The 24,737-nt window shown below is 57.7% G+C and overlaps 2 protein-coding genes and 1 non-coding gene across 3 annotated transcripts in view; 2 read left to right on the top strand and 1 right to left on the bottom strand.

The window, feature by feature from the left end:
* Positions 1-9,181: 9,181 nt before the first annotated feature.
* Positions 9,182-9,346, top strand: LOC112548146. Its single transcript, XR_003091963.1, has one exon. It is a non-coding gene; the product is annotated as a U1 spliceosomal RNA (small nuclear RNA).
* A 68-nt stretch (positions 9,347-9,414) lies between these two features.
* CCHCR1 (coiled-coil alpha-helical rod protein 1) lies at positions 9,415-16,679 on the bottom strand. The gene is made up of 17 exons (XM_025192718.1): positions 16,662-16,679; positions 16,509-16,561; positions 15,957-16,428; positions 15,661-15,803; positions 15,491-15,587; positions 15,312-15,422; positions 14,954-15,097; positions 13,391-13,501; positions 13,097-13,203; positions 12,871-12,983; positions 12,587-12,665; positions 11,896-12,020; positions 11,588-11,776; positions 11,410-11,511; positions 11,167-11,318; positions 10,921-11,056; positions 9,415-10,841 (listed from the first exon to the last, which is right to left on the bottom strand). Exons 1-17 carry the CDS (start codon positions 16,677-16,679, stop codon positions 10,729-10,731), a joined length of 2,265 nt encoding a protein of 754 aa, XP_025048503.1. The 3' UTR covers positions 9,415-10,728.
* Positions 16,594-24,737, top strand: part of LOC112548145 (interferon-induced protein with tetratricopeptide repeats 2-like) — a 23,257-nt gene continuing 15,113 nt past the window's right edge. Inside the window, exon 1 of the mRNA XM_025192727.1 lies at positions 16,594-16,958. Within this exon, the coding sequence (XP_025048512.1) occupies positions 16,729-16,958 (230 nt within the window). The 5' untranslated portion in view covers positions 16,594-16,728. The remainder of the gene's footprint in view (positions 16,959-24,737) is intronic.

Genomic DNA, 24,737 nt, shown 5'->3' with positions numbered 1-24,737 from the left:
TTTGAAGGTGTCCAGCCTCTCAAGGTGTTCCTTCACACGGTCAACATTGATGAAGGGCAACAATTCTCCCTTACCCTGGCCGTCCCATACAGTATTGAACGGGGCCGTCCCCTGGGGCTGGTGAAAAACCAACGCAAAAAATCCGTGGAGCAGGTTGGCGTTTTCCTGGGCGTTGGATGTCAGCTGTCCCATATGGTTTAGCAGGGGTCCAATGTTGCCCTTGCTTTTCCTCTGGCTCCCTACATATCTAAAAAAGGACATTTTATTGTCCTTGATACATGTAGCCAGTTGGAGTTCAGTCACAGCCGTGGCTTTCCTGGTTTACTCCTTACAGGTCCGGACCAGAGCAGAGTACTCCTCCTTTTGGGTGGATCCAGTTCTCCATCCTTTATAGGTTTTTCATAGATTTCATAGACATTAGGGCTGGAAGGGACCTCGGAAGATCATCGAGTCCAGCCCCCCGCCCAAAGGGCAGGAAGTCAGCTGGGGTCATAGGATCCCAGCAAGATAAGCATCCAGTTTCATCTTGAAGGTGTTCAATGAAGGCGCTTGAACCACCTCCGGTGGCAGGCTGTTCCAGACCTGGGGGGCTCGGACAGTAAAGAAGTTCTTCCTTATGTCCAGCCTGAAACGATCTTGAAGTAGTTTGTGACCATTCGACCTAGTCGTCATCCCTTGGGGCGCTCTGGTGAACAAACGTTCCCCCAGATGCTGGTGGTCACCCCGATAAACTTGTAGGTGGCCATCAGATCACCCCTGAGCCTGCGCTTTTCCAGGCTAAAGAGCCCCAGGGCTCTCAGCCTGTCATCGTAGGGTCTGCTTCCCTGACCTCTGATCATGCGCGTGGCTCTTCTCTGGACTCTCTCAAGCTTCTCCACATCCTTTTTGAGTTGTGGAGCCCAAAACTGGACGCAGTACTCCAGCTGCGGCCTCACTAAGGCCGAGTACAGGGGGAGAATGACGTCCCGGGATTTGCTTGTTTTTAGACGCAGGAGGTCTGCTAGTTCGCTGCAAAGCCAAGGGGGCTGCTGTGCCCTTTTGCTGCCTTTCCTCCAAGATGGGATAGACATTGCTTGTGCTTTCAGGATCGCACCTTTGAGGAGCAACCACTCATCCTGAACTCCCCTCCCCTTCCGGTCGCGGTCCCTTAGGGTCGCCAACAGGTCTCCTGAGCTTGTCAAAGTCAGCTTTCCTGAAGTCAAGGACTTCTGTACTGCTAAATGACTCGCTAGATTTACGGAGGATGGTGAAGGTGATCAGCTCATGGTCGCTGTCTCCCAGCTTCCCTTCGATTGTTAGGTCACTGATTAAGTCACCCCGCATTGCCAGTACCAGGTCGAGCAGCGCTTTGCCTCTCATCGGTCATAGACTTCTTGAGTCAGATAGAGCTCATCCACACACGAGGAAGCTTTGCGACCGTTCGGATGTGGCCGAGCGCTCTTCCCATGAGAAGTCACGGTAGTTGAAATCTCCCATGACGACCATGCACCGGAAGTGCGAGGTCTCAGCCAGTTCCCTGGCGAATTCCTGGTCAAGCTCTTGATCCTGGCTAGGAGGTCTGTAGCAGACCCCCACCATTGTGTCCCCTGTGCCTTGTTCACCATGGATTTTGACTCAGAGAGTCTCCAATCGTCCCCCCGGGTGCCAATGTCGGCTTGCAGGGATGCGTAGCTTTCCTTGACATAGAGAGCTACACCCCGCCCCTTTTGTCTACATGTTCTCTCCTGTACAAGGTATAGCCGTCTATACCTGTGGCCCAGTCATAGGTGGAGTCCCACCAGCTCTCTGTTATCCTTTTGAGATCATAATCCTTTTGGTTTAGCAGGAGGACCAGTGTCTCCTGTTTGTTCCCCAGGCTCCTGGCATTGGTGTACAGGCACATAAGTGTTATTTGCCACTGGACAGAGCACATTACACTGGGAAGTGTTGTTGCCTTTCTTACAGATCGCTCTGGGGCTGGGGTAGGGGTAGGTTCCCTTGAGTGCCTTGGCTTGCTGAGTTTACAAAAACTGCCCAGGGGGCCAGCAGTGGCAGTACTCCCCGCATCCCCCGGCCGACTCAGTTTAAAGCCCGGTGGAGCAGGTCGGCCAGTCTGGCTGAGAAGAGCCTCCTCCCCAGCACAGTGAGGTGGAGGCCGTCTCTTCCCAGCGGCCACCCGCCCCCCCCCCCCAACACCCTCACCAAAGAGCGGGCTGTGATCGTGGAAGCCGAAGCCTTCACGATGACACCAGCACCGCAGTCTGTGGTTGACTACCTCGACCCATCTCTCCCTCCTCAGCCCATGACCCACAGCCAGGAGGAATGAGGAAGAGACCACCTGCGCCCCACAACCCCCTAAGCCCTGCTCCTGGAGCCCTGTAGTCTCTCATGACCCGGCTGGGATTGCTCCCAGCTGTGTTGTTCATGCCCACGTGGATGAGGAGCATGGGGTACTGGCCAGAGGGCTGCAGAATCTTTGGGATCCTCTCGGCCATGTCCCGGACGCGGCCCCCAGGAGGTAGCAGACCTCCCGGGCCAGGGGGTCAGAGCGGCAGATTGCGCCCTCAGTCCTACTCGGGAGGGAGTCTCCCATGATGACCACTGTGTTTTGTCTTAGGGAGAGTAGGGGTAGGTGATCCTCCCTTGCCTGCCGGAGCCGGCAGCTCTGCAGGCTCGACTGGGGCTGCAAGAGGTTCGTACCTGTTGCAAAGCCCCAGAGGGGAGGGGACCTTGGTGCGGCGGGCCTTGGGGCCATTGACCACCTTGGTCCAACCCCCTGGCTGGACAGTATGGGAGATCCCTGAGTCCTCCCTTGTCCTGGAAGGTGACTTTGGTCTACCCTCCGCCTCCAGGGGGTGAAGGGCCTGGCAGTAGGAGTCTGTCTCCCGCTTGCCATCCCTGATGGCATGTAGTCTCTGGACTGCGGCCTGGAGCTGCTTGATCTGGTGCCCCAGAGACTGCAAAGAGGAGCAAACCTGGCGAGGGGAGCTGGCCATGCTCCCGGTCCCAGGAGACTGGAAACGTGCCAGGCAGCCCCTGCAGCCGAGAGCCAGGGGCTCCCTCCGCGTGGAGCCTGGAGCCATGGGGCCATCTGGGTGGAGTCGCCTGAGGGGCGGGAGGTGCGCGCAGACCCTGAGGGGACCCGTGGGGTGCGGCATGTGCCCATCCGCATTGTGACACAGCAGTTTGACTACTGATGGGACTAGCTTCCCTAGGGGCGCACTGGCAGGCGCGATGCCCTGCCCACGGCAGGCCGGGCCGGGCAGGGGCAGAGGAAGGGGCGGGCTCGGGCAGGGGGCTGCCACCCCCTGTCCCGGGGCTCGGGACAGCCCTGTCCGTGCCCAGGGGAGGACAGGGGCCTCCCCTCTCTTGCTAAGGGAGGCCATGATGGGCATTTTTACTGCAGTCTTGGGGCAAATGAAGAAGAAAACGGGCAGGAGGGAGGTTGGGGTGGGGGCGGTGGAGGCTGCGGGCTGAGGCCAGAGCAAGCCTTGGGACCTGCAGGCTCTGGCCAGGGCAGTGCAGGGAAGGGCCAGGGTCAGGAGCTGCTCCTTGCCAGGGCGGGTGCTAGAGGTGGCAGGCTGCGGGGTGGGCGGCCGGCGTCCCCCGGGGTGTCTGTGCAGGGCGCGGGCAGGGCGGGAGCCAGGCGGGGCTGGCAGGGTGAGTGGGCACGGCCGGATGGGGGTCCATCTACGGGGAAGATTTGAGGAGGGCTGCGGGGAGCAGACAGTTGAGGGGGTCCATCTGTGCTGGCAGGGGAAGGGCACAGCTGGGCTTGCACACCAAGACCTGCAGCTGCTGCCCATGATGTTTCTCCCGGGAGAGGAGGGTCAGCAAGGTCCTTGGCCTGGCTCTGTCACTGGGTCCCTGCAGGAGCTGCCCCCAACTGAGCTGGGGCTAAACCCAGGGCAAATAGCTGCTGGGGGGGGGGGGGGGGGGGGGGGGGGCTGGAGCGGGGCAACAGGCTGCAGGTGCAACTGGTGCGCCTCAGGGGAGTTGGAGGTCGAGCAGGACTCTGCCCACGCTTCTTGCGGAAGTCTTCCAATGCCAGAGATGCGTGTTTTGGGGGACATGAAAAGGATTTCCACCTGTAATCCCAGCCCAAACACAGTTCCTTGTTCAGTGCTATATATACATAAGCACACAGGCCAGCGGGCCATTGGTGGGCAGGCTGGCACTCGCAAACTGAGCGCCGGGTCAGGCAGGACTCTGCCCAGACTCTTTTGAGAGAGCTCCCCAATGGCAGAGTCGCATGGTCTGGTCTGGGGTGACCGGGAAAGGATTTCCACCTATAATCCCAGACAAACCCCAGCTCCTTATTCAGGCCTGGGAGCCTGCCAGGTTTCAGGTTTGTGCGCAAATCCTGCGCTTTCAGTTGGGCAGCAACTTGTTCAGAAGTGTCCTCCGACAGCAGAGATGTTTTGGGGTGACCTGAAAAAGATTTTGCTGCATAATTGCAGCCTAATCTGAGGTCTTCTTTCAGGGCTACATACTTAATGCATGGTATTATGTTACATTTTTATGAGTAAAGACAGGCAGTCCTCAGATTTACCACACTGTTGCTTCATGAAAACCATGTCTTAAGCTGAAAGGTTGCAATTTGAGATGTTGGAACTTGGAACCAATTTTCCCATAGAAACAATGTTATAAATGGGGATCCGTTCCTGAACCAAGGCCCAATACCCTATTTCTCGCTGCCATCCACCACCCTGCGCCACGCGCTGCTTCCACATGGCCGGTCGCACATCCCGCCCCAAAGGCTGCTGATGGGTGGTGTGCGATTGGCTGGGTGCAAGGCCTGTCAGCAGCCCACAGAGCCACACGTGACCGGCTGTGCAAGGTGCGACCGCCACCGCCGCCACCCACTGCCCCATGCCGCTGCATGCAAGCCCCCTGCTCCTCGTCTGGCCACTGGTCGCCTCCCCTGACGCCCGCTCTGCAGCCGGCCAAGCACTGTAGAGTCAAAACTGACAACGGGAAGTTGAAGCAGGGTGTCAACCCATGATGAACAGTACTTAGGATGTTTATAACTCGAACATCGTAAAGTTGACGACTGCCTATACATAGTTTTGATGAAATCCTGATTCTAGCTTGTGCAATTCATTACTAAAAACCATTAACTGTGAAAGGATTAGGTTTGAAAAAGGAACTGGAAACTGGGAATAAGAAATCAATTGTAAAGAAATTTTTCCTTATGTACAATCTGATGTGATCTTCTAGCAGTTTGTGTCCATTGTTCCTTGTCTTCCCCTGGGAGGTCTTGGTGAGCAGGTGCTCCTCCAGGCCCTGATGCGCTCCCCTGGTATACTTATAGGCTGCCACCAAGTCCCCTCCGAGTCTTCTCTTCTCCAGGCTGAACAGTCCCAAGTCTTTCAGCCTCTCTTGTATGACCTGTTCTTCAGTCCCCTAATCATGCGTATGGCCCTCCTTTCGACTCTCGAGTTTCTCCACATCCTTCCTGAAGCACAGCGCCCCGAACTGGACACGGTGCTCCAGCTGCAGTCTCACCAAGGCCGCGTAGAGCAGGAGGATGACATCCTTAGTCTTGCTTGAGATGCATCGGTAGATGCTTGCCAGTGTTTGATTCACTTTGCCAGCTACAGCATCACATTGGTGGCTCACGTTCATTCTGTGGTCTTTCATGACACCCATCCTATCTCCCTGGGACTTCAGATGCTCCCAAATCCATTGGCAGGCATCCTACATGCAGGCCCAAGCCCGGGGGTTTTGTGGTTCAGATGCAGGAGTGATGCGTAGGCGGTGCATGCGGGTGCACGTGCACCCCCTGCAAAAAGGCACTACCCCCTGCGGGTGGTCGCCAACGCATGGTTGGTGCTCCGCACCCCCACCCCCGCCAACAGTGCCAGCAGCGTCTGCGGGAGCTCCCTGCTGCTGCGCCCCCACCGCCACTGGCGCAGCCATGCCCCCCAGCCACTGGGGGCACGCACCGTTCATGCTCAGATACCTCCAGTTACTACAGGCAAGCATCCTGCATCCCAGACTCTTTAGTCTGGGACTTCAAATACTCCCTATGCTCGATCTTGACCTTAGCCCACAAAAGGTTACTGCTCCAGGGTGATTAAAGAGTAGCTGTCTTGGTTTTGTCCTGTTTTATAGGCCTGCTGGGGGAAGGGAGACAGCAGCCAATCAGGAGGGAAGCCAAGCAGTTGGCCAATCAGAACGTGATTTAAACCAGCATCCTCTGCCTCCACCCTTCAATCACAGTAAAAGAAGTGGAGAGACAGTCTTCCCTCTGTCCCAGCCTATCCCTGTTGGGCTCCAGGCAGGCGGGCAGGGCAAGAGGCCCTCCAGGCCCTGCGCCCTGAAATAGCCTACACCTGCTTCTGGGTGTCACTGGGGCACGTGCTGGCTGTGCTGACCAGTAAGAGAGAGCAGAGCACAGCAAAATACACAAACCCTCAACAAGAGAATTACAACCCTAATAGAACAGCACTCTCAGAGACGAGGCAGAAATTGTTACCTTCCACTGACCCGCCTGACAAACAACAGCGCACCAGCCACATCCATATGAGAACCGAGGAATGGCTAGGGTCATGGTTTACACGTAACCTTGTGTTACCACCCTTTGCAGGTTTGCTATACTGCTGCACACTCCCCTTCGATTCCAGGATATGGATAATAAAAAGCAACACTTTATGCCATCATAATGTCTTCAACTACCTGACAAATACTGTAGAGCTCTTCAGTTTTCCTTCTTGCTCTTTTCCAACTTTTGTGCGTGGTGGCAGTATTGTAGCCAACGAGGCCCAGCTGAGGCGTGATTATTGCTCGTTGAAAACATTTCCCTTTTTCCTTCTTCGGCTTTCCTTCCCCTCAAGCACCCCATTCTGGAATGCACTGGAGTACAGTCCAACCTTTGTCTGCTCCAAACTTTCTAGCTCATGTATCTGCTTTACTTGTATCCAATACTTGTATTGAGAACTGGCTTTCTGGAGTGGAAATATGACACCAATTACTGGAATGCATTTCTTTACAACCCTACACAGTCTGGACCAGGAATTTTGAAAGAGTGTTTCTTGTAGCAAAGTTTTGGGGTGGGGGTTGTTTGTTTGTCTTTTAATGTTAAAATAAGGCAGCCAGCATACAGCTATTTCCTTTGCAGTACTAGAAATAGTGCTTTCTTCCAAGGAAAGCTCATCATACATGGATCAATTTGGATGAGGTATGCCTAAAAGGGTCATTTTTCAAAAAAATTGAGACAAGTCACTGAGAACCAGTGGCCCTTAACAGAATTCCCTGACTGCCACATCTGGCGCACACAGGAAAAGAATCAGATTCACAAAATAAGTGACTGCAGCTTGGATGGTTACAAAAGCCTTCAGGCTTCAAGACTGGGAGAAGCATCAAGGGCTGAGAAGTCCAGGCAGGACATTTGGACAGTGTTTACACTTGGATTCGGCTTAACAAGTCCTTTCATACTTTCAAGAAAATAGCATATAAAAATAAGGCAATATTCAGAAATCTGTATTAAAGCTGGATTCCCAAGATGATTCAATTGCCCAGTTCCTGGTACACAGCAAATTTTGGCAGTTGCATTACAAAGCCAGGATAGTAGGAAGGTTTGGGAAGCCCTGTGGAATTGTAGCTCTCTTTTTAACGAAGAGCTGCTAATAGCCGAATAGGGGCCACAGAATCCATTTTTGAAATGCGTCTGGGTGCAGAAATACGGCCCTTGGACAAGTTTTGGATCATTTACTGGCCATCTATTAACAGGACGCCAACATCCATAAAAACTAGCAAGGACTGGCCTCAAGAATCAGCACAAACAACGTCACAAGGAAAATTCCCGCAGTAACACTGCGACCCCCAGGACTACAAAACAATGAGGAGCAGGTAATAAATCTGCTACGTTTATAAAACACGAACAAATCAAAGGACATTGGCTCAAACAATAATACGTGGACAAAGGTAAAAGTTCGGAGGTTGGTCTGTTTCTTAGAGGCGGCGGTATTCTCTCTCGATGAATAAAGAAAGACACGGTCTGTTTCTGAAAGTCTCAGATGGAATCCTCTTGGGTAGAAGGTCACATCTGGCAACCGCAGCGAGACAGCACTCTGTATACCACATACACTTCCACTTCCAAACAGATGATCTGTAGTAAGCTCTCAGCAGTGTGGAAGGTGAAGTTAGATTTTCCTGAGCGAGATATACAGCAGACAGCTGGTGAAACCCTGGACGTACTCCTCCCTGGGTGCTGCTGTTTCAGGAATAATATTTAGCCCTAGAACCTGCCCCATTATCAACATCTGTATAGACTTCCTTTACACTGCATAGTGCCCCGCTGTGGCATTCAGGCATCAACACGTCACGCTGATCAAAGTGCCCTGCTCTAGCAGGAACAACAGGGGAGTGTACCAGGCTGCGATATCAGTCTGGATGGAGCTGGCACCTCTGCCTGGCCAGCTCCAAGAGCTGGTGCAGAGAGGAGCTATGCCACAGCCCCACCACCTCCTGCTGTGCTATGTCCCTGGGTACGTAGGTGCAGCTCCTCTGCGCTGCAGGAACAGTCACTGCACCTGCCCTCTGGGCGCATTACACTCACACCAGCTCTCCACATGTCCCAGTCCTGCACACCCACATCACAGCCATGGGACATGTAGCCCTGTTTTAGGAACAGCAATGCAACTGACTTTCAATGCCCAGTCCATTGTCTGGTAGTTCTGGCTCCTTAGCAAGTGCTCTAACCGCTAGACTGTTGGGCTAAAAGAGATGGGAGGACCCGCCGCTGCCCCCAAAGCATCACAAGCCATGCATTTCCTGCAGTTGAAGCTTCAGGGAAGTGCCTGGCACCACACACACATACACACGCCCACCGGGGCAGCAGCCTTGGTGAGCAAAGAGGAGCTTGTGGGCCAGCTCAGGAGGGAAGCCCGGGCAAGCACAGCTCTGCACATGTAGACAAAACCCAGAGCCCATGCAAATGCCAGAGGAGGTGCCCTGGCAGCCGCATGACCACCTACGGGTCAGTGCAGGAGAAACGTCCAACCCTCAGGGTTATACAGCTCTTTTTAGTACTAAACAGACTGACTCATGCCTCATGATCACAATGTCCTGTGCCCCACTGGCCACAGGGCAGGGAGTGGGAGCTGCGCCATGCAGGGGGGGCAGGCAGCAATGGGTCCATGCGTTTGCCCTCACCCAAGCATGGTGCAGCACAGCATAGGTGGGGCCAACTAGGGGCATCCTTACCTGACAGGGGAGACATCACAATCACCTGGGCGACTCTTTCAGGGCGAGGCTGGCCCCGTGTGCTCTAGGCGAGCTGCTCCCTGTGATTTTTCCATGGGCAGGGAAACTCGGCTGCGCAATCTGTGGCAGTGAAGGCTGCAGCCTTGCTCTCCCCTCCAGCTCGCATGGGGAATGCGACTGTAGGAAACTGGGCAGCAGAAACGTGACCTACAAGGCTGAAAACAGACAACCAGCTTCCCTGGGATACAGCCTTTTATTCTGGGATTCTGCGGAGGCACAAACTCATCGTCCCGCCCTAAGTACCGATGAAGGACCCGGATAACACTGCTAGGGCTAATTCATGTTCATTGCCCTTCAGGACAGTCCCTTACACATGCAGCCTAGAGGCCTGTTTCCACATCAAAAGCAGTTGAGAGTCAAAGCTCAGGACAAGTTACAGGCTGCAGGGGACAGGTCAGACTGAAAACAGACCACCACCTGGAGGTGGCCCTGAGCAAGCTGGAATAAGACTCCTATCAGACAGACTGGCACAGCCACGTACACATCAGGTTTAAATGGCATTAGGCATGATTGTTCTGAGGCAAAGTGTTAAACGGAGCAGGTCACAGGTTGCAGCGGGGGCTGAGGAGCTGATCAGTTGAAGTTTGGGGTTTGCTGCAAGACAAAAGCTGGCTGCTGGCTTCAGAGACAACCCTCAGTGGGGCTGGGAACCCACGGAAACACTTCCTATCATACCACAGCACCAGAAACAACAGTCCTTCCTTCCCTAGATATCTCTCAGCTGCCCTTGGGACCCCAAACCTGCTGGCTGCCACCCAGGCTGTCCTCAGGACCACAAAAGGGCACAGGCTCCCCTGCCCAGTGCCCACCCCATGTGGAGATCCCAGGGGCCAGCAGCTCAGAGGTGGATTCAGGTTCCATGTCTGAACAAATCAGGCTGGAGATTTTCTCACATGCAAAACACTTGGGCGCCACATCTCCAGCGCTAGCCCCAGGCTCCACTGCAGCTTCCATCAGAGCTGCTACCTCTCCTCAGCTGCCAGTCCCCCTCCCCTGCCCTGCGGGGTTCCTTTCTGCCTCTCCGCCACCTCCTCAGGGCTCGTGGGAATGTCCACGCAGCTCCCTGCCCTCAGGACCTCGCTACGCAGAATTCCCTGCACGTCTGCCCTAGCTGAGCCAGGCGGGTGTCGTCCCCTGCGCCAGCAGTGGGGAGACAGGAGCCCTCAGGGAGGGGAATAGGGCAGGAGCAGAGGACAGGCGGCAGACAGCACCTGGGAGCTGGATCCATCCCCCCTCCAACTAGCATCTCATCTGACACCAGGTCCAGAGCACGTGGGACCCCCCACGCCCACCCGGCTGTGATCCACTGGGGCGAGCTGTGAGGGAAGGAGAGGATGGCTGGAGGCCTGGGTCCTCTGCCAGGTCTCACTGAGAAAATGAGCACCAGACACACTGGTGCTTCAAGAAAACCCTCTTTAATCGACACAGGAAAGGCCAGTTCGATCCTCCCAGCTTGGTGCTACCTGGACGTGCTGGGAGCTAGGTGTCCTCAGTACCAGGCTCCTCAACCGCTGTGGCTGCCTCCTCCTCCTCCTCCCGCAGCAGGGCCGTGCCCAGGCTCTGCAGGTCGTCCAGAAGGGCAGCCAGGGATGCTGGGGGCAGAGGGAGCCATGAAGGGCTGGGAGTGCAAAGCCCAGGCAGGCCAGGTCAGGGCTGGGGGCAGGTGCGTACCTTGGGAAGGTGGCTGCAAGCCGGAGGACCCCAGTGCTGCGTCCAGGCCGGGCCCCTGCTGCTCCCCTGGCAGCTTCCGTGCCGCCACTCGGCTACGTTTGAACTGGGCCAGGAGCCCCTCCTGCCGCAGGGTGGCCTGGAGGGGAAGGAGCTGTGGTCAGCGTGGGGTCGGGGCCAGGGTCGGGACGCGGGCTGCCAGCAGAGCTGGGGGAGCAAGGGGAGCCTGTTCCTGCCCCTCGTATGTACCATCAGCAGGTTTCTGTCCCTGTCCAGCTCCCGTAGGCGAGTGCCCAGCCGAGTTATCTCTTCCTTCTGGGCTTCGTCGTGGAGCCGCGCCAACTCCTGGCTCCGGGCCTTGTCCCGAGCAGCCTGGCGCTCAGCCTGGCGCAGGGCCACAACTGCAGAGACGGCAGGGCTGAAGGAGAACTGTGGCGGTGGAGGGAGGCTGGGTGAGGAGCCAGGGGCCCTGCAGGGACGGGAGTCCTGTACCTGTCTTTGTGTGCTCCCGTCGCGCCTCGCTGAGCTGCTTCTCAGCCTCAGCAAGGTCCCCACGGAGCTGCGTCTCCACCTGGGCCACCTTCTCCTGCAAGACTGCAGGGGGAAGAGGTCAGAGTGTCCCCAATGGACCCCTCTGCCCCTCCAGGCAGCCTGCCCTGCCTTGCCCTACCTCGCTCGTGTTCCCCCCGCAGCTGCGCCAACTGCTGCTTCAGTCCCTTTGCCGCCTCCTGGCTGTTGTGCAGCTCCTGGCGCGCCGTCTCCAGCCACCCCTGCAGCTCCTGGCACTCCTGCTCCACCGCCTCCTTCTCCTCCAGCACTTGCCGCAGGCTGTCGGCCACCTCCTGGAGTTCGCGCCCCGCTGTGGCCCAAGCAGAGACAGAACAGAGGTACTGACCTGGGGGGAACAGGACCCCAGCCTGCAGCCACCACCACGGCTGTGGTCCCAACTCCAGCCACGGGGGCACCCCCCAGCCCTACCTTTTTCCCGGGCCTCAGCCATCTTTCTCTCTACAGCCTGGGCCCCGCGCTTCAGCTCAGCAGCCAAGTGGTCCCGCTCCTGGTGCAGCTGGGCCAGCTCCACCTGCAGAGCCTCCTGGAAGGGGCTGGAGGGGAGGAAAGGGTCAGCCACGCAGCCTCTGCTGGCCCCAGCCCATGGCCCTCCAGAAGCCAAGAAACACATACAGTGTCCAGGCTCCTGGCCCCCCTACTCTGACCCACTGGACCCTGCTGCCCTCCCAGAGAACCCAGGCACCTGAGTTCCCAGTCCCCTGCTCTGACGTACCAGATCCTGCTCCCCTTCTAGAGCAGGGAAAGCAGCCAGGTATCTAGGCTCCCAGCATCCCCGCCCCCCACTCCAAACCAGCAAGCCTCACTCCTCTCCCAGAACACAGACCCAGGTGTCCTGGCTGCCAGCCTCACACCCACCAGACCCCACCTCACTCCCAGACCAGAAGAGAGCTCAGGTGTCCAGGTGGGCTCTTAGCCCCTAGGACACCCATCCCCCAAGCCCTGCTCCCCTCCTAGGAATGGGACAGGACCCAGGCACCTGGAATCCAACCAGTTCACCAGAATCCACGTCCCTCCCACAGCTGGGAGAGCATCAGGGTATCCGGCTCCCAGCCCCACACCCCAGCTCCTCTTCGCTCCTCTTGGGGCTGCAGGGACTCACATATCTGGCTCTGGGCTGGCAGCCCTGGGTGGTTCTTCCCGCTGCAGTCGAGCCAAGGCCACTTTCTGGGAGACGAGCCCTGCAGGCCAAAGAAGCAGTTATAGCTCTGAGACACAGCTCCCTGGGGCAGGACAAGACAGAGCCAAGAGCATGGCTGGAAAGTCTGGAACAGGAAGTGGCAGGACAGATAGATCCTTGCACCCCTTGGGTCACGCTGAGACATGGGGAAGACGAGTCCCTGGGGCAGGGCCTGTGCTCAGGCTCTGCCCAGCCCCACCCCTCACCTTGGATGGCGTCTACTCTCCTGGCAGCGAAGCCAACACGAGCACCCAGACCAGCTAGGCGCGAGACGGCCGCCCGCAGCTCCCCCTCTTGCTGCCCGACCTGCTGCTGCAGACTGTGGAGGGCAAGGCCTGGGGTCAGAGGCTCCTTTGTGACTTGCCTCCTGCCGCTGCAACAAGGGATTTTGGGAGACCAGGCTGCTCCAGTGGTCCCATGCCCCTGCCTCACCTCCTCACAGCTTCCACCAGGCCCTGCAAGGCGCCTTCAGCCGCTTCTGCCCGGAGCTGCTGGCGCTGCCCTGAGTCCTTGCTGTGGGACAGGTCAGCCTGGAGCGTCTGTAGGAGAGAGAGTGGGGTTCAGATCCAGTGCTGTCTCCCCACCAGTGTCCCTGGGCTGGTTCAGGGTGGCACCACCCAGAAAGGAGGGCACCGCCCACCCCTAGCCCCCAGAGCCAGTTGCACCCCTGGCCAGCTGGGTACGGTGCCCCCAGAAGAAAAGAGCTCGTCCTGCTCCGGGCCAGACCTTGCTCTTCACTCTCTCCATGTCGGCCTCAGCTGTCTTCTCCTGCAAACTGTGCAAGAGCAACGCGACCTGCTGGTCCCGTTGCGCCACCTCGCCCTCCAGCTCTGACACCTGCCGAAACACAGAACCAATAGAACCCAGGTGTCCTGGCTCCCCCTCCCCTCCTCTTTCCTCCCCTCCCCTCCAAACCTGGGAGACCCCAGGTGCCCTGGTTCCCAGCCTCCCTGCTCTGATCCATCACACCCCACTCCCATAAGAACACAAGAGCTGCCACATACTGGGGCAGACCTTAGGTTCATCTTGCCCAATCTCCTGTGTTAAATGGCCTCCACCTGGCCACAGCCAAGCTGACGATATGCCTGACCAGGAATGAGATGCTGGCTGGAGGGGACCCCAAGGCCTGCAGCACTGCTTTTCTGTCCCTGGTCCGATCCCGCCTCCAGGCATCTCACTGGGCAGTGTCCACTGGTTCCCAAGATGTGTTCGAGGGCCAGCAGGTGTGATCTGCTTGGTGTTCCTGCTTGAACCACTTGCTTTAAAGCTGACCTCACTCCTGTCTGTGTTTTGTCTTTTATTTGCCTGAAAGAATCTGCTGGTGCTTCTGTGGGGGCCCCTCTTAGCAAGGGAGGCTTACAGTTTGCCTCGGTGTGCCTAGGCCCGTGCTCCCTGGCACTTCAAATAGGCTTGTGTCACACAGTGGCACAGAGCGGAGGCTGGACGGCGGAGCAAACAGAGTCCGAGCAGGATTTTCCCGTTCCTCTCTCCCTTGCAGACTCTGGCATTGAAGGTCCAAGCACCTCTGATGCAGAGGTTGTGCCCCTTACTCCCTGCTCAACAGCTGTGGATGCCCCTTTTCTCCAGAAACATGCCCAGTCCCTTTGTGAACTGGCAGCTTCCACCACATCTGGTGGCCACAAGTCCCACGCTTGAATAACGCGCTGGATGGAAGAGAACTCGCTGCCGTTAGTTTTAAGTTTGCTACCCGCTAGTTTCATGTTGAGACCCCTCGTTCTCGTCTGGCGAGAGATGGTAAACAATAAATCCTTAGTTAGTGGCCACTTAGTGCTCTGTACACCCTTCTCACGTCCCCCAAGTGTCAATTTTTTTAAGGTAAGCAGGCCTGGCCTCCTTAGTCTCTCAAGTGGGAGCCGCTCCAGACCACTCAGCATCCTTGCTACCCTTCTCAGCGGAACTGGAGAAGGTGCAATCTCCTTTTGGAGGTGTGGGGGCCAGAACCGGGTGTGGTATTCAAGGTGTGGATGCCCCACAGACTTATTAATAGGCATCATGGTACTGTGTTTTCTTTGTACTTCCCTTATTGTATTATTTATTGTATTGTACTTCCCTTATTGCATTATTTGTATTTCTTTGTACTTCCCTTAATGATCCCTAATGCTTTATTTGCCTTTCCGTCAGCGGTGGAGCAGGGAGCTGATGTTTTCAGTGCACCATTCCATCCAGAGCCTGGACAGAGCTCCCCCTCTGCTCTAATCCATCACCACTTCCCCCCTGGCCCTCAGAGCCTGGAGGAGATCCAGGCATCCCCCCAGCCCCAGCACACACCTTACTGCGGAGCAGGCCAGTGGCTTCGGCTTGGCCCAGCTCCTGGGTCTTGAGCTGCACCATGAGGGCGAAAACTTTTTCCCGCCAGCGGCTCAGCAGGGCCTGGGCCTTCAGGGCCCCCTCAGGCTGCAGGGGGTCCCAGGGCTGGGAGCACGAGGAGAGGAAGGAGTTAGTGAGGCCCTGTACAGCACAGAGCCCCTAGTACCCTCAGGGCACGGCACCCACTCCCCTGCATGGGAGAGCCTCCCCCTGCACCCTGCTGGATCTCCCCACCACACCATGTCCCCACAGCCGCCCCAGGGACCTGGTGCCAGCCCAGCCACCAAGGGACGTGCCCCGTGGCCTTGAGGCCGTTCACCTTCCGCGTCAGCTCTGCCTCCTGCAGGGCCAGGATGTCGCCCAGCGCAGCCAGTCGGACCTGCAGCAGCTCCACCACGGTCCTCAGAGCATCCCGTTCTGCCTCCGCCTGCTGTGGGAGAGGCTGTCGGTACTCCCGGCAGTGAGCTCTCCGGCCCTGGCCCCGGCCCCACTCCTTACCTGCAGGCGCTCCTGAGGGGGGCTGTTCTGCTCGCACAGGTCGGCTCGCAGCTGCTGCAGCAAAGCATTCTGGGAGGCCAGCTCAGCCTTGGCCACACTGCAGGGGCAGAGGACACGGGGTCACCTGGTGGGCCTGGCACCTCTTGGGGGCCGCCAGGGCAGCGGCCTACCTCAGCTGCTCCTGGAGCGCGTCTCGCTGCTGCTCCAGACGGGCGGCCTCCTGTCCCCGGGCCTCCAGCTCCTCCCGCAGCTCACGGGCTTGCTGCGTCAGGGCGCCCCGCTCTGCCCCGTGGGCTGCGGACAGCTGGCACAGCTGGAAAGGAGGCAGGCAGCCTGGATTCGCACTCGCCCACCCAGCCCCGCTCCCCCAGCCGGGAGGGGACCTGCCAGTCCTGGCTCCCAGCCCTACCCTCACCCCCCTCCTCGAGCTGGAGACAACCCAGGCAAGGTCCCGGCTGCTGCTCACCTCCACCCGGTGCTGGTCCAGCGCCCCCTGCAGGCGCTCCCTCATTTGCTGGGTCTCAGCCTCTTGCTCCTGCAGCGCCGCCCGCAGCTCCCCCTGCGCGGCCGCCACCTCCTGCACCTGCACCTGCCGCGCGGTGGCCCCCGCTAGCTCCGCCCTGAGGGCATCCACCTCTGCTCGGCTCCGCCCCTGGAGAGTCTCCAGCTCCGCCCTCAGGGCGTCGGCTTCCACTTGGCTCTGGACCCGGAGGGCCCCCAGCTCCGTCCTGAGGCCATCAGCCTCTGCCTGCAGGCGGGCGACGGTGCTGGCGCGGGGGGCCCCTGTCGCCTCCTGCTGGAGGGCGGTGGCGCGCGTCCCGGCCAGCTCCGCCTCCAGCCGCCGGATCTCGTGGAGCTGGCGGGAGATGATCTTGGCATGCTGGGACGCAGCCAAGGCCGGGCCGGGGCCCAGGGGCTCGGCCTCCCGGTCCAGCGACCTGCGGGGCAGGGTGGTGAGGGCAGGTGGGTGCGGGCAGCGGGCTGACGCGGCTCAGGGCAGGGGGCGTGGGGCCGTTACCTGGTCCGGGCGCCGGGCTGGTCCGTCTCCGCGGCCCTGCGGCCCCGGGATGGCTCCGTGTATTTTGGAGGACGGGACGTGGTTTTGAATGTCAAGTCTTTTAATGTATGGTTAGACTCGTGAATAAAGTCCCGACGCCTCTCGCAGCCGAGCCTGCGGGCTTCGCCTCATCAGCCTCTGGATACAAAAAGACCGTGGAGTAAATATAGACCTTGGGTTTATGACACGGAGTAACCTGCCGGAGTCCTGGCTCCCCAGGGCCCGCTCCGCTGCTTGCCGGCTGCATTCGCGCCCCTTCCCCCCTGCCCCCCTCTCTCGCCCACTGGCGCCTCGATGTACACTTTGGCTGCCTGCCTGCCTCGCACGCGCGCCAGCCTCTGGCCTCTCTCCTTCCCCCTCCGTCCAGGAAGGGCGCGCGCCAGCTGCGGATGCTTCCTCAGCCTGGCGAAGGTACGTATGAAGGGTATTTGCTGAGAACTCCGCGGAAGAGGGGTGGGGACACGTAAGCTGCGACTGGTCCCGGACACGTTACAGGAGCACGTGAGGAAGAAGCCGCGTGTGGGCTCGTTGAGGAGGGCAGGCTGGTCGCAAGCAGCCAGCGTGCGCTGGCACTTAGTTGGGGTGATGGGGACGGTGGAGCTCAGGCTTGTAACGAGGTCCCACGTCAACCTGCCCTTGTGCAGGGACAGAGACGTGCGCGCCGCAGGCAGCTGTTACAAGGTGGATGGTTAACTGCCTCGGTAACTGCAAGCAAAAGCTGCCTTTGCTGGCAGCTCAGCCGGGCTCCCAGGAAGGAGCTGAGGGGGCCACGGGCAGAGCCAGCCAGGGCAGAGCTTGCGGTCAGCACTGGCTTGGTATTGGACTGCGGCCCACAGCTTCGGGAGCTCTGGACCCTGGGACGTGCCATGGAGAGGTGGTGTAAAGTGGAAGGGATGGGAAGCAGCAGCCGGGAGTGAGGAGCTCCCAGCGCGGCCACGTGGGGAGAGGAGCAGAGTGCACCTAGCAGCATGGTCCCCGGGGCCAGAGACCGTGGGCGCTGTGTCGGGAGCACCCAGAGGAGGGCAGGGAACAGGCATGGGTGGGGCCAGTGGCAGTGCCCAGCCCTGCACATTTGTGTGAGGGTCAAGCGGGCAGGGGCAGGGGGAGGCAGCTCTCCAGCTGTTGTGGAGCCTGTTGGGGTCGTCAGTGATTCTGGCCCTGTGGGGCCCTCCTCCCCTGCCCCAGACCCTGCAGGCCTCTGGCTGCCCCATCTGTGTATGGGGAAATGTTGCCTCCTGGGAGCCCCCAGGTGTAGGGATCAGGCTTCTCTAGGTCTGGACACGGGTAGTGTCTGGATGCGTGAGGGCTTGCAGAAGCCTTCGGAAGGGATCTGGACTTGGCTGCTGCCCCGCAGGGGGCTGCACAAAGGAGCAACGCGAGCCCAGGGCTGGCTTCCCTGGCGCTGGAGTATCAGACAGCCCGAGGCATCTGACACCTCCTGCTCTACCTATGAACCCTGATGGGAGAGACCCCGGGAGCCCTGGTCCTCCGGCCTGCCAGCCCCACTGTCCTGGGACGGGGAGGAGGCCGGGGTAGCCTCGCACGACTGCAGCTCTGGAGGGAGCAGCGTCTCGCAGGTGCACCCAGGCCTGCAGCCTCGGTCCTCCTTGCTGTTGCCTCCTGCTCCCACCTGGCGCACTGCTGTACAGTCCCTGCCAGCCCAGTTACGCCCTGGGTCACCCTGCACATGCAGACAGCTCAAGCTGCTCCCCAGGCCCAGCCTGTCTAATACCAGCAGTTAGGCAGACAGCTATGCAGAGGCCAGCTTCAGAGCTAGGAGCTGCTGAGGAAACCCACCAGGCTAAAGAGCAGGGGGGAAGGCAGTGGTCCTAGCTCATGGCTTAAGCTGCTGGAGGGAGAGATGACGGGACGCCAACCGCCAAGGTATGCAAGGAGCTACTGCAGACCCAGTCGCCAGACGGCAGGAAGCAGCTCAGGACCGGGGAGACCCAGAAGGGATTCATCCACAGTGGGTACAGAGTGATGCCAGGGGACTGAGCGTGGCCGTAGTGGTGGCTGTCCCTCCAGCCCAGAGCTGCTTTCCTAGCACAAGCGCCAGGGCCCCAGCCTGGGAGTGTCCTTGGGATTCCCCTGCACAGCCCCACGTGCCCCACATGTAGCCCTGTCCTGAGCCGGAGGGGCGAGCAGGCTGGCGAGGCCGTGGAGAGAGGGGCCCATTTTCTATTTGTCCTCCAGACCCAGGACTCGGGGAGGGGGGGCAGTAAAGAGAAGGTAACTGCTGGGGTGGGTGGGGGTGACACCCTCCAGACCCGCTGTTTGCCTGCCCGCGTTCCCCGCAAGGAGCTGAAATGGAAAGGAGGCTCTAACTGCGCAGCCCAACATGCACTAGGAAACGCCGCCTCTCCCACCCCCATGAGCACCATGGGGCAGGGGCCCAGGGGAACCGTGTCTTCTCCCGGCCCCCAGGTTGCAGTGGGGGTGTGGGCTTGGAGCAGGGGGATGGGAGCCTCAGGGCTATGCTGCCGGGTCCCAGAGGCCTGGGCTCAGAGCCGGCCCTGCTCTGTCACGGCTCTGGTGAGAATCGAAACGGAGAGCAAACAGCGAGAGCAGAAAGGAGAATGCCGCTGTGGTTGGGACCAGCCCCGCCTTGCAGGGCTGGTGGCTCGGATAAGCAGGGCTCGGGGCCAGGACATCTGGGTTCTGCCCAGTTGAAGAGTCCTCTTGTCTACCCCAGAACAGACCGCCAGCCTGCTGTGGTCCCAAATCTGATCTGGGTGTAGGTTAAAAGTGGAGATGAGCAGATCGGGTGCTTGTATACATGACGATTTTCCCACGTATGTGTGATGAAATTCACCATTGGTGACACCATAAAGCTAGACAATACGAGGTTTGGGTGTATCGCATTGTCCTACATTGTGGAAAACTGGACTACATCCTGATGCCGTTTAGCTTGAACGTGGCAAATTGTTTTTGTGGACAAAAAAATCGGTCACGTGTACATGGCAACTCACTAAATGACGTGTCCTGAACCTCCTTGCTCACCAGGTGCCACTACATGTCCCAGGTACTTGCAGGTCATTTGCAGTGTAATGTGCAGGTATTCCGTGTAATGAGTGTTTTAGCACACCGGGTGTAGCTGCACAGCCTGACATGGCTCAATCTTCAGCTGACCTCTTTTTTTAAGTTCATGAATTACATTAAATAAATCTTTAAAACTGACCGTTTTGTGTTAGTCATCTCAAATGTCAATGTACTGAGAGCTAGGGTGTGCCAGGAAGTTGAAGATCGGGGTGCTTGAACCATGCCAAGCATCCAGGTGCACAGGAGCACAGTCGCATTCAGGAAAATCGCATTACGAGCCCCTGACTTCACTAGAGATGACCTCTTCATTAAAACTGTGTGGGCGCTCAGCAAAACACTTCAATGCCCGAACCCCAAATTCAGGCTCGGGTGGCTACGGTGTGTGCTAGGTGCCACACCCCCCATTTTTTGATAGGTCTCATTATCGCTGCCACAGCTAGGAGCCAAACCCCAAGATTAAAATCCCGCTCCCAGTTTTGCAGGCCTCCCAACACCTCCTTTTTACATCACATGCCTTCAGTGGTAAAACTATGTGGGCATGTGGCGAAACAAACACTTAAATACCTGAACCCCGAATTCAGGCTCGGATGGCAACTGTGGGTGTCACATCCCCTCCTCCATGTGGTTATGGATGCCACGGGACACCCCTCATTGCCAAAAGCACCCACCACACCAAAATGAAAGCAGTGCTCCCCCTCAAAGGAGACTCATGACTCCAATAGCAGCCACCAGCCGCAAGACCGATGCCACGCAGATAAAGCACGGCATGCGTTGATTGAAAACACAGACCTGTACAAGAATAAAACTTTAATTCCAATATAAATAAATAACAGAGGCAACAAATAGTGAAAAATGACTGAAACACTTCCATATACCCACTTTCCTGTCCCAAATGCCCCCTTCAAAGTCTTCTGCCTTTCCAAAAACCGAGTTCAAGCAGGTGACCCTTATCAAGAAGTGCCAGGCGTGCTGCAGGGGAAGAAAGAAGATGTCAGGGCTTGCCCCATACTCCCAAACTCAGTTTCTTCACCTCCGCTTGCAGCAGATTTTCTGAGCGATATGTCCCCAAGCCTTCTGTGAAAATACCCATGCAGTAAACATCCTTCTGGAGGCCTTGGTGTGGATGCATCAGCCACTGTCAAGTAATGCACAACCAGAGGGCAATTGGGAGAAAGACAGGGCATTTAGCCTGACATGTTCAAACGTACCCTAACCAATACTTTCATGGTTTCCCCTCTTACCAGATCCCCAAAGACCGCCCCCCCGCCACAATGGAAAACTTAGCACCTGCTGCACTTCTGCCCCTGGCTCCTTGTCCCAACATTGCTGCTGATGGGGAGGGGTGGGGAGGGGGCAAATGGGTCTGGCCGAGGAAAGCAGGGGGAGGGAAAGCCACACCACAGTGGGTGACTGAAGCACAATCGCAGTGGGTGATGGGACTATGAACATTGTGGGTGGCAGGAGCATCACACCATGATAATATATAATGGGAGTTATGAAGGGTGTAGGGGGAAGTGGGAGAAGATTAGGATGGGGGATGTTGGTGGAGAGTGGGGGGGATGTTGGTAGTCATGCCACCTTGGCAGACCTGATCTCCTTGCTTGCTTGGGATCCATGGCAGTTCAGACCAAAACTGCTACTCTGCCCTTCACTTCTCAAAGGACAGTGCCTGTTAAACGTAGGGGGCACATTCATTAAAGCCCTATGAGAGGGGCGGGCCATTATTTTGGGCAGAGGGCTGCTTACTGAGTTTTGGCAAGCCATTGAGGGCTGCCAGGGGAGATAAATAGTAATTTTCTAAATTTTTTAGAGTCCCTGCGGGCCGGATAGGATGGCCTGGCTGCGTTTTGCCCACCCCTGTCCTAGGAGGTGTTAAATGCTCAGAGAAGAACACAACCTATAGGCCCAGGGATGTCCTCCCCTCTTGTTGCAAAGGTACCTCGATGCCTGGCATAGCTTTGGATGTGTTAATGGGACCTATTGAGGAATAGGGCGTACGGTCCTTAACCCCCCTGTAGCTACCCCACTTTGAATTTGGGGTTTGGGCATCTCGGTGCTCTGCTGAGCAGCCACATTCTTTTACCGCTGAGGGTGTCTCCTGCAAAAAAGGGGGTGTTGTGAGATGTAGCCAGCCTGGGAGTGGGATTTTGCTCTTGGCTGTGGCTGATAATGGGTCCCATGAAGACAGGTAATGGTTATGGACACAGGCACTACAGGTTCACGATTCTGGTGAACTTGCATTTGACAGGTCACCCCAATACCTCTTCGGTCATCTGAGGCTTGATTGCCATCAATGTCTGGGCACTGTTATGTAACAAACTGCAAAAGGTGGGCTCCTGTGAACCCAGTCACAGACCTAAAATTGGAGCAGGTTTATGTATAGCGTGCACTCACTGTCCCCTGTCTTCTGTAACCAGCATGCCCTCTGATAGACAGAGAGGCTTCAGGCCCAGACAGAGCCCCCCTGCCACGGCTCGACTCAGCCTGGCCCCAAAATGACCCAAGTGAACCCCTCAGTCTAGCGCAAAAATTGCAACAGCTGTGCAATGTGTGGTCTTCGGACCTTGCACAGGCACTACAGGGTGTGTGGCAGGGTTGAACTTTCCTTGGACGGGTCACCTCAAGACCTATTAATTGAGCACACAGTACACTGTGGGGGGGTACCCCTTATTGATCTGAGATGCCTGAAGTTCATGGCAGAAGTGAGGGGCCAGCAGTGAATAGGTCTTGGACCCTTGCTGAATTTGAGAGCCCGGTGCATGTGCTGGGGGACCCTGAGGTGATACGCCAGTTTGTTGTCAGCTCGCAGGCCAACTGGCACATCTTCACTGATGTTGCCCGGGGAATGTCAGAGCGGGGTCACAGCAGGACTGCACTATAGTGCCGGGCCAAGGCTAAGACTTTGCAGGAAAAAAATCGGCAGGGTTGTTGCCTGAGCACAGAGCCTAGGCACCCCAGTGCATCACGTGCTTCATTACTGGTACTGGTACGTCCAGCCACTAATGGAGGTACTGGATCGGTATGAACAGTGAGCAACAGGGGCCATTGGGGCTTCCTTGCCTGTGGACGCTTTGCCTGCGGGCACTTCGCCAACCGTGCCTGCCACTCACGGGCAATGCAACCACTCAAGCGCAGAGGAAAGCGGAAGGGACCTGGGCATGTCACCGGCCGCTTCTGACGAGGAGAGACTGGGGACCTCCACCTCCATGCACAGTATATTAAGTGCTGGGGAATGGCCAGTCACCTGTCACATAAAGTGACAGCTGTGATTGGAGTAGATGTGAGAAGGACTTTTTTTTCAGCTGCAGTTTTGTATCAGGATCACACTTCTTTACAGCTAATCAGGGTCTGCTACACCCCTTCTGGTGGAGGGGGGTGGGGGTTGGATTCATGAATAAAGTTAAAAGTCCATCAGACCCACAGGACAACTGAGCCTGATAGGGCCCTCATTGCATTTCACATGGTACAGAAGGGACTGAGAGAGGGGATCTTGGAGGCTGCGGCAATAATAGTCAGAAGGGAAAAGCAAGGCACCGGAGGACTGGAAAAGGAGCAGCACCGGGCTGCTCTTCAGAACAGGACAAAAGATGAGGAGCGAGGACACGTAAGCTGTGACTTCAACCCCGGAGATGTTACTGGAGCAATTTATGGCAGAGCTGGCTTGCAGGCGGGTGGAGGAGGGCAGGCCGGTCGCAAGCAGCCAGTGTGCACTGGGCAGACTTCTAATGAGGTCCCACGCAACCTGCCCTTGAGTGAACCAAAGACCCATGTCCCACAGGCAGCTGTTACAAGGTGCACGCCTCAATAGCTGCAAGCAAAAGCTCCCTTTTCTGGGGGCCCCGCCAGGATCCAAGGCCAGCTGGTTTCCCAGGAAAGAGCTGAAGGGAGCCACAGGCAGAGCACACCAGGTCAGAGGTGGTCCTGATGGCTGGCCTGGTATCGCACAACAGCCCACAACCCTGGGGAGCTCTGGACCCCAGGACAGGGCTTGGAGAGGTGGTGTAAGGGGAGCAGCAGCCTGGACCAGGGAGCTCCCTGCCTGCCCCACAGGTGCCCCGTGGCCTATGGGGAGAGGAGCAGAGGGCACAGGGCAGCACGAGCCCCAGGGCCAGAGACCGTGTTGGGAGCACCCAGAGCAGGGCAGGGAACAGGGAAGAGGGAACAGGCATGAACGGGGCCAGTGGCAGTGCCCAGCCCTGCACACCTGTGCGGGGGCCAAGTGGGCCCAGGCCTGTAGCCAGGGCAGGGGCAGGGGCAGACAATTCTCCAATTGTTGTGGATCTTGATGGGGTCTTCAGTGAGTCTGGCTTTGTGGGAACCTCCTTTGTGTCAGAAAATGCTGCCTCCCGGGAGCCCCCAGGTGTAGGGACCGGACTTCCCCAGCTCTGGGCAAGGGCAGCGTCTGGATGTGTGAGCGCTTGCAGAAACACTGGAAAGGGATGTGGACATGGCTGCTGCTCCGCAGAGGATTGCACAGTGGAGCAACTCAGAGCCAGCCCTGCGTCGCGCCACGGGGAACTGCTGTGTCACAGCTCTGACGAGAATCGAAACCGAGAGTGAATAGTGAGAGTGGAAAGCAGAGTGCCGCTGCGGTCGGTTGGAAACCAGGCCTGCCCAGTCTTGCAGGGCTGGTGACAGCATGGACAAGCAGGGCTCAGAGCCAGGACCTGGGTGCTGTCCCAGCACTGTGGAAGGAGGCAGCCTTGGAGGCTAAAGCAGAGGGTGAAGAGGCCTTCGCCTACCCCAGGGCAGACCTCCAGCCCAGCCAGCCTGCTGCACTCCCCAAATCCCATCCACGTGTAGGTTTAAAGCAGAGATGAGCAGATAGTGAGGCTTTTATGCAGCATTCTGGGGGAAAGGGGGGTGAACTATGGTGCAGAGCTGAAGAAACACAGGAGCTTGGCATTGATGGAAACATGGAGGGACAGTTGGCGGCTGGCGGGAGGAGAAGGGAACGCAAGGATGTTGACGTGGTGTGTGTCAGCGCTGTTGGCAGATTAATGAGGACTGGACATGTTTTTGAATGTTAAATCTGTTATAGATGGGTTGGGATTGGGTTGGATGGGTTGGATTGATGAATTAAATTATAAAAGCATGCGGGTCCATCAGACCCACAGGACAGCTGCGCCTGAAAGGGCCTCCCAGAGC

The sequence above is a fragment of the Alligator sinensis genome, unplaced genomic scaffold (genome assembly GCF_000455745.1).
Source record: "Alligator sinensis unplaced genomic scaffold, ASM45574v1 scaffold1411_1, whole genome shotgun sequence".
Classification (NCBI taxonomy): Eukaryota; Metazoa; Chordata; order Crocodylia; family Alligatoridae; genus Alligator; species Alligator sinensis.
The sequence above is the reverse complement of the archived record's forward strand: the minus strand, read 5'-3'. Positions and strand labels throughout refer to the sequence as shown.

Coding starts and splice junctions, on each gene's coding strand:
- CCHCR1 (XM_025192718.1), bottom strand. Junction 13,204..13,390: donor TGGAGAGAGTGAAGAGCAAG/GTCTGGCCCGGA, acceptor TCTCTCCTACAG/ACGCTCCAGGCTGACCTGTC. Junction 12,666..12,870: donor GAGAGTAGACGCCATCCAAG/GTGAGGGGTGGG, acceptor TTTGGCCTGCAG/GGCTCGTCTCCCAGAAAGTG.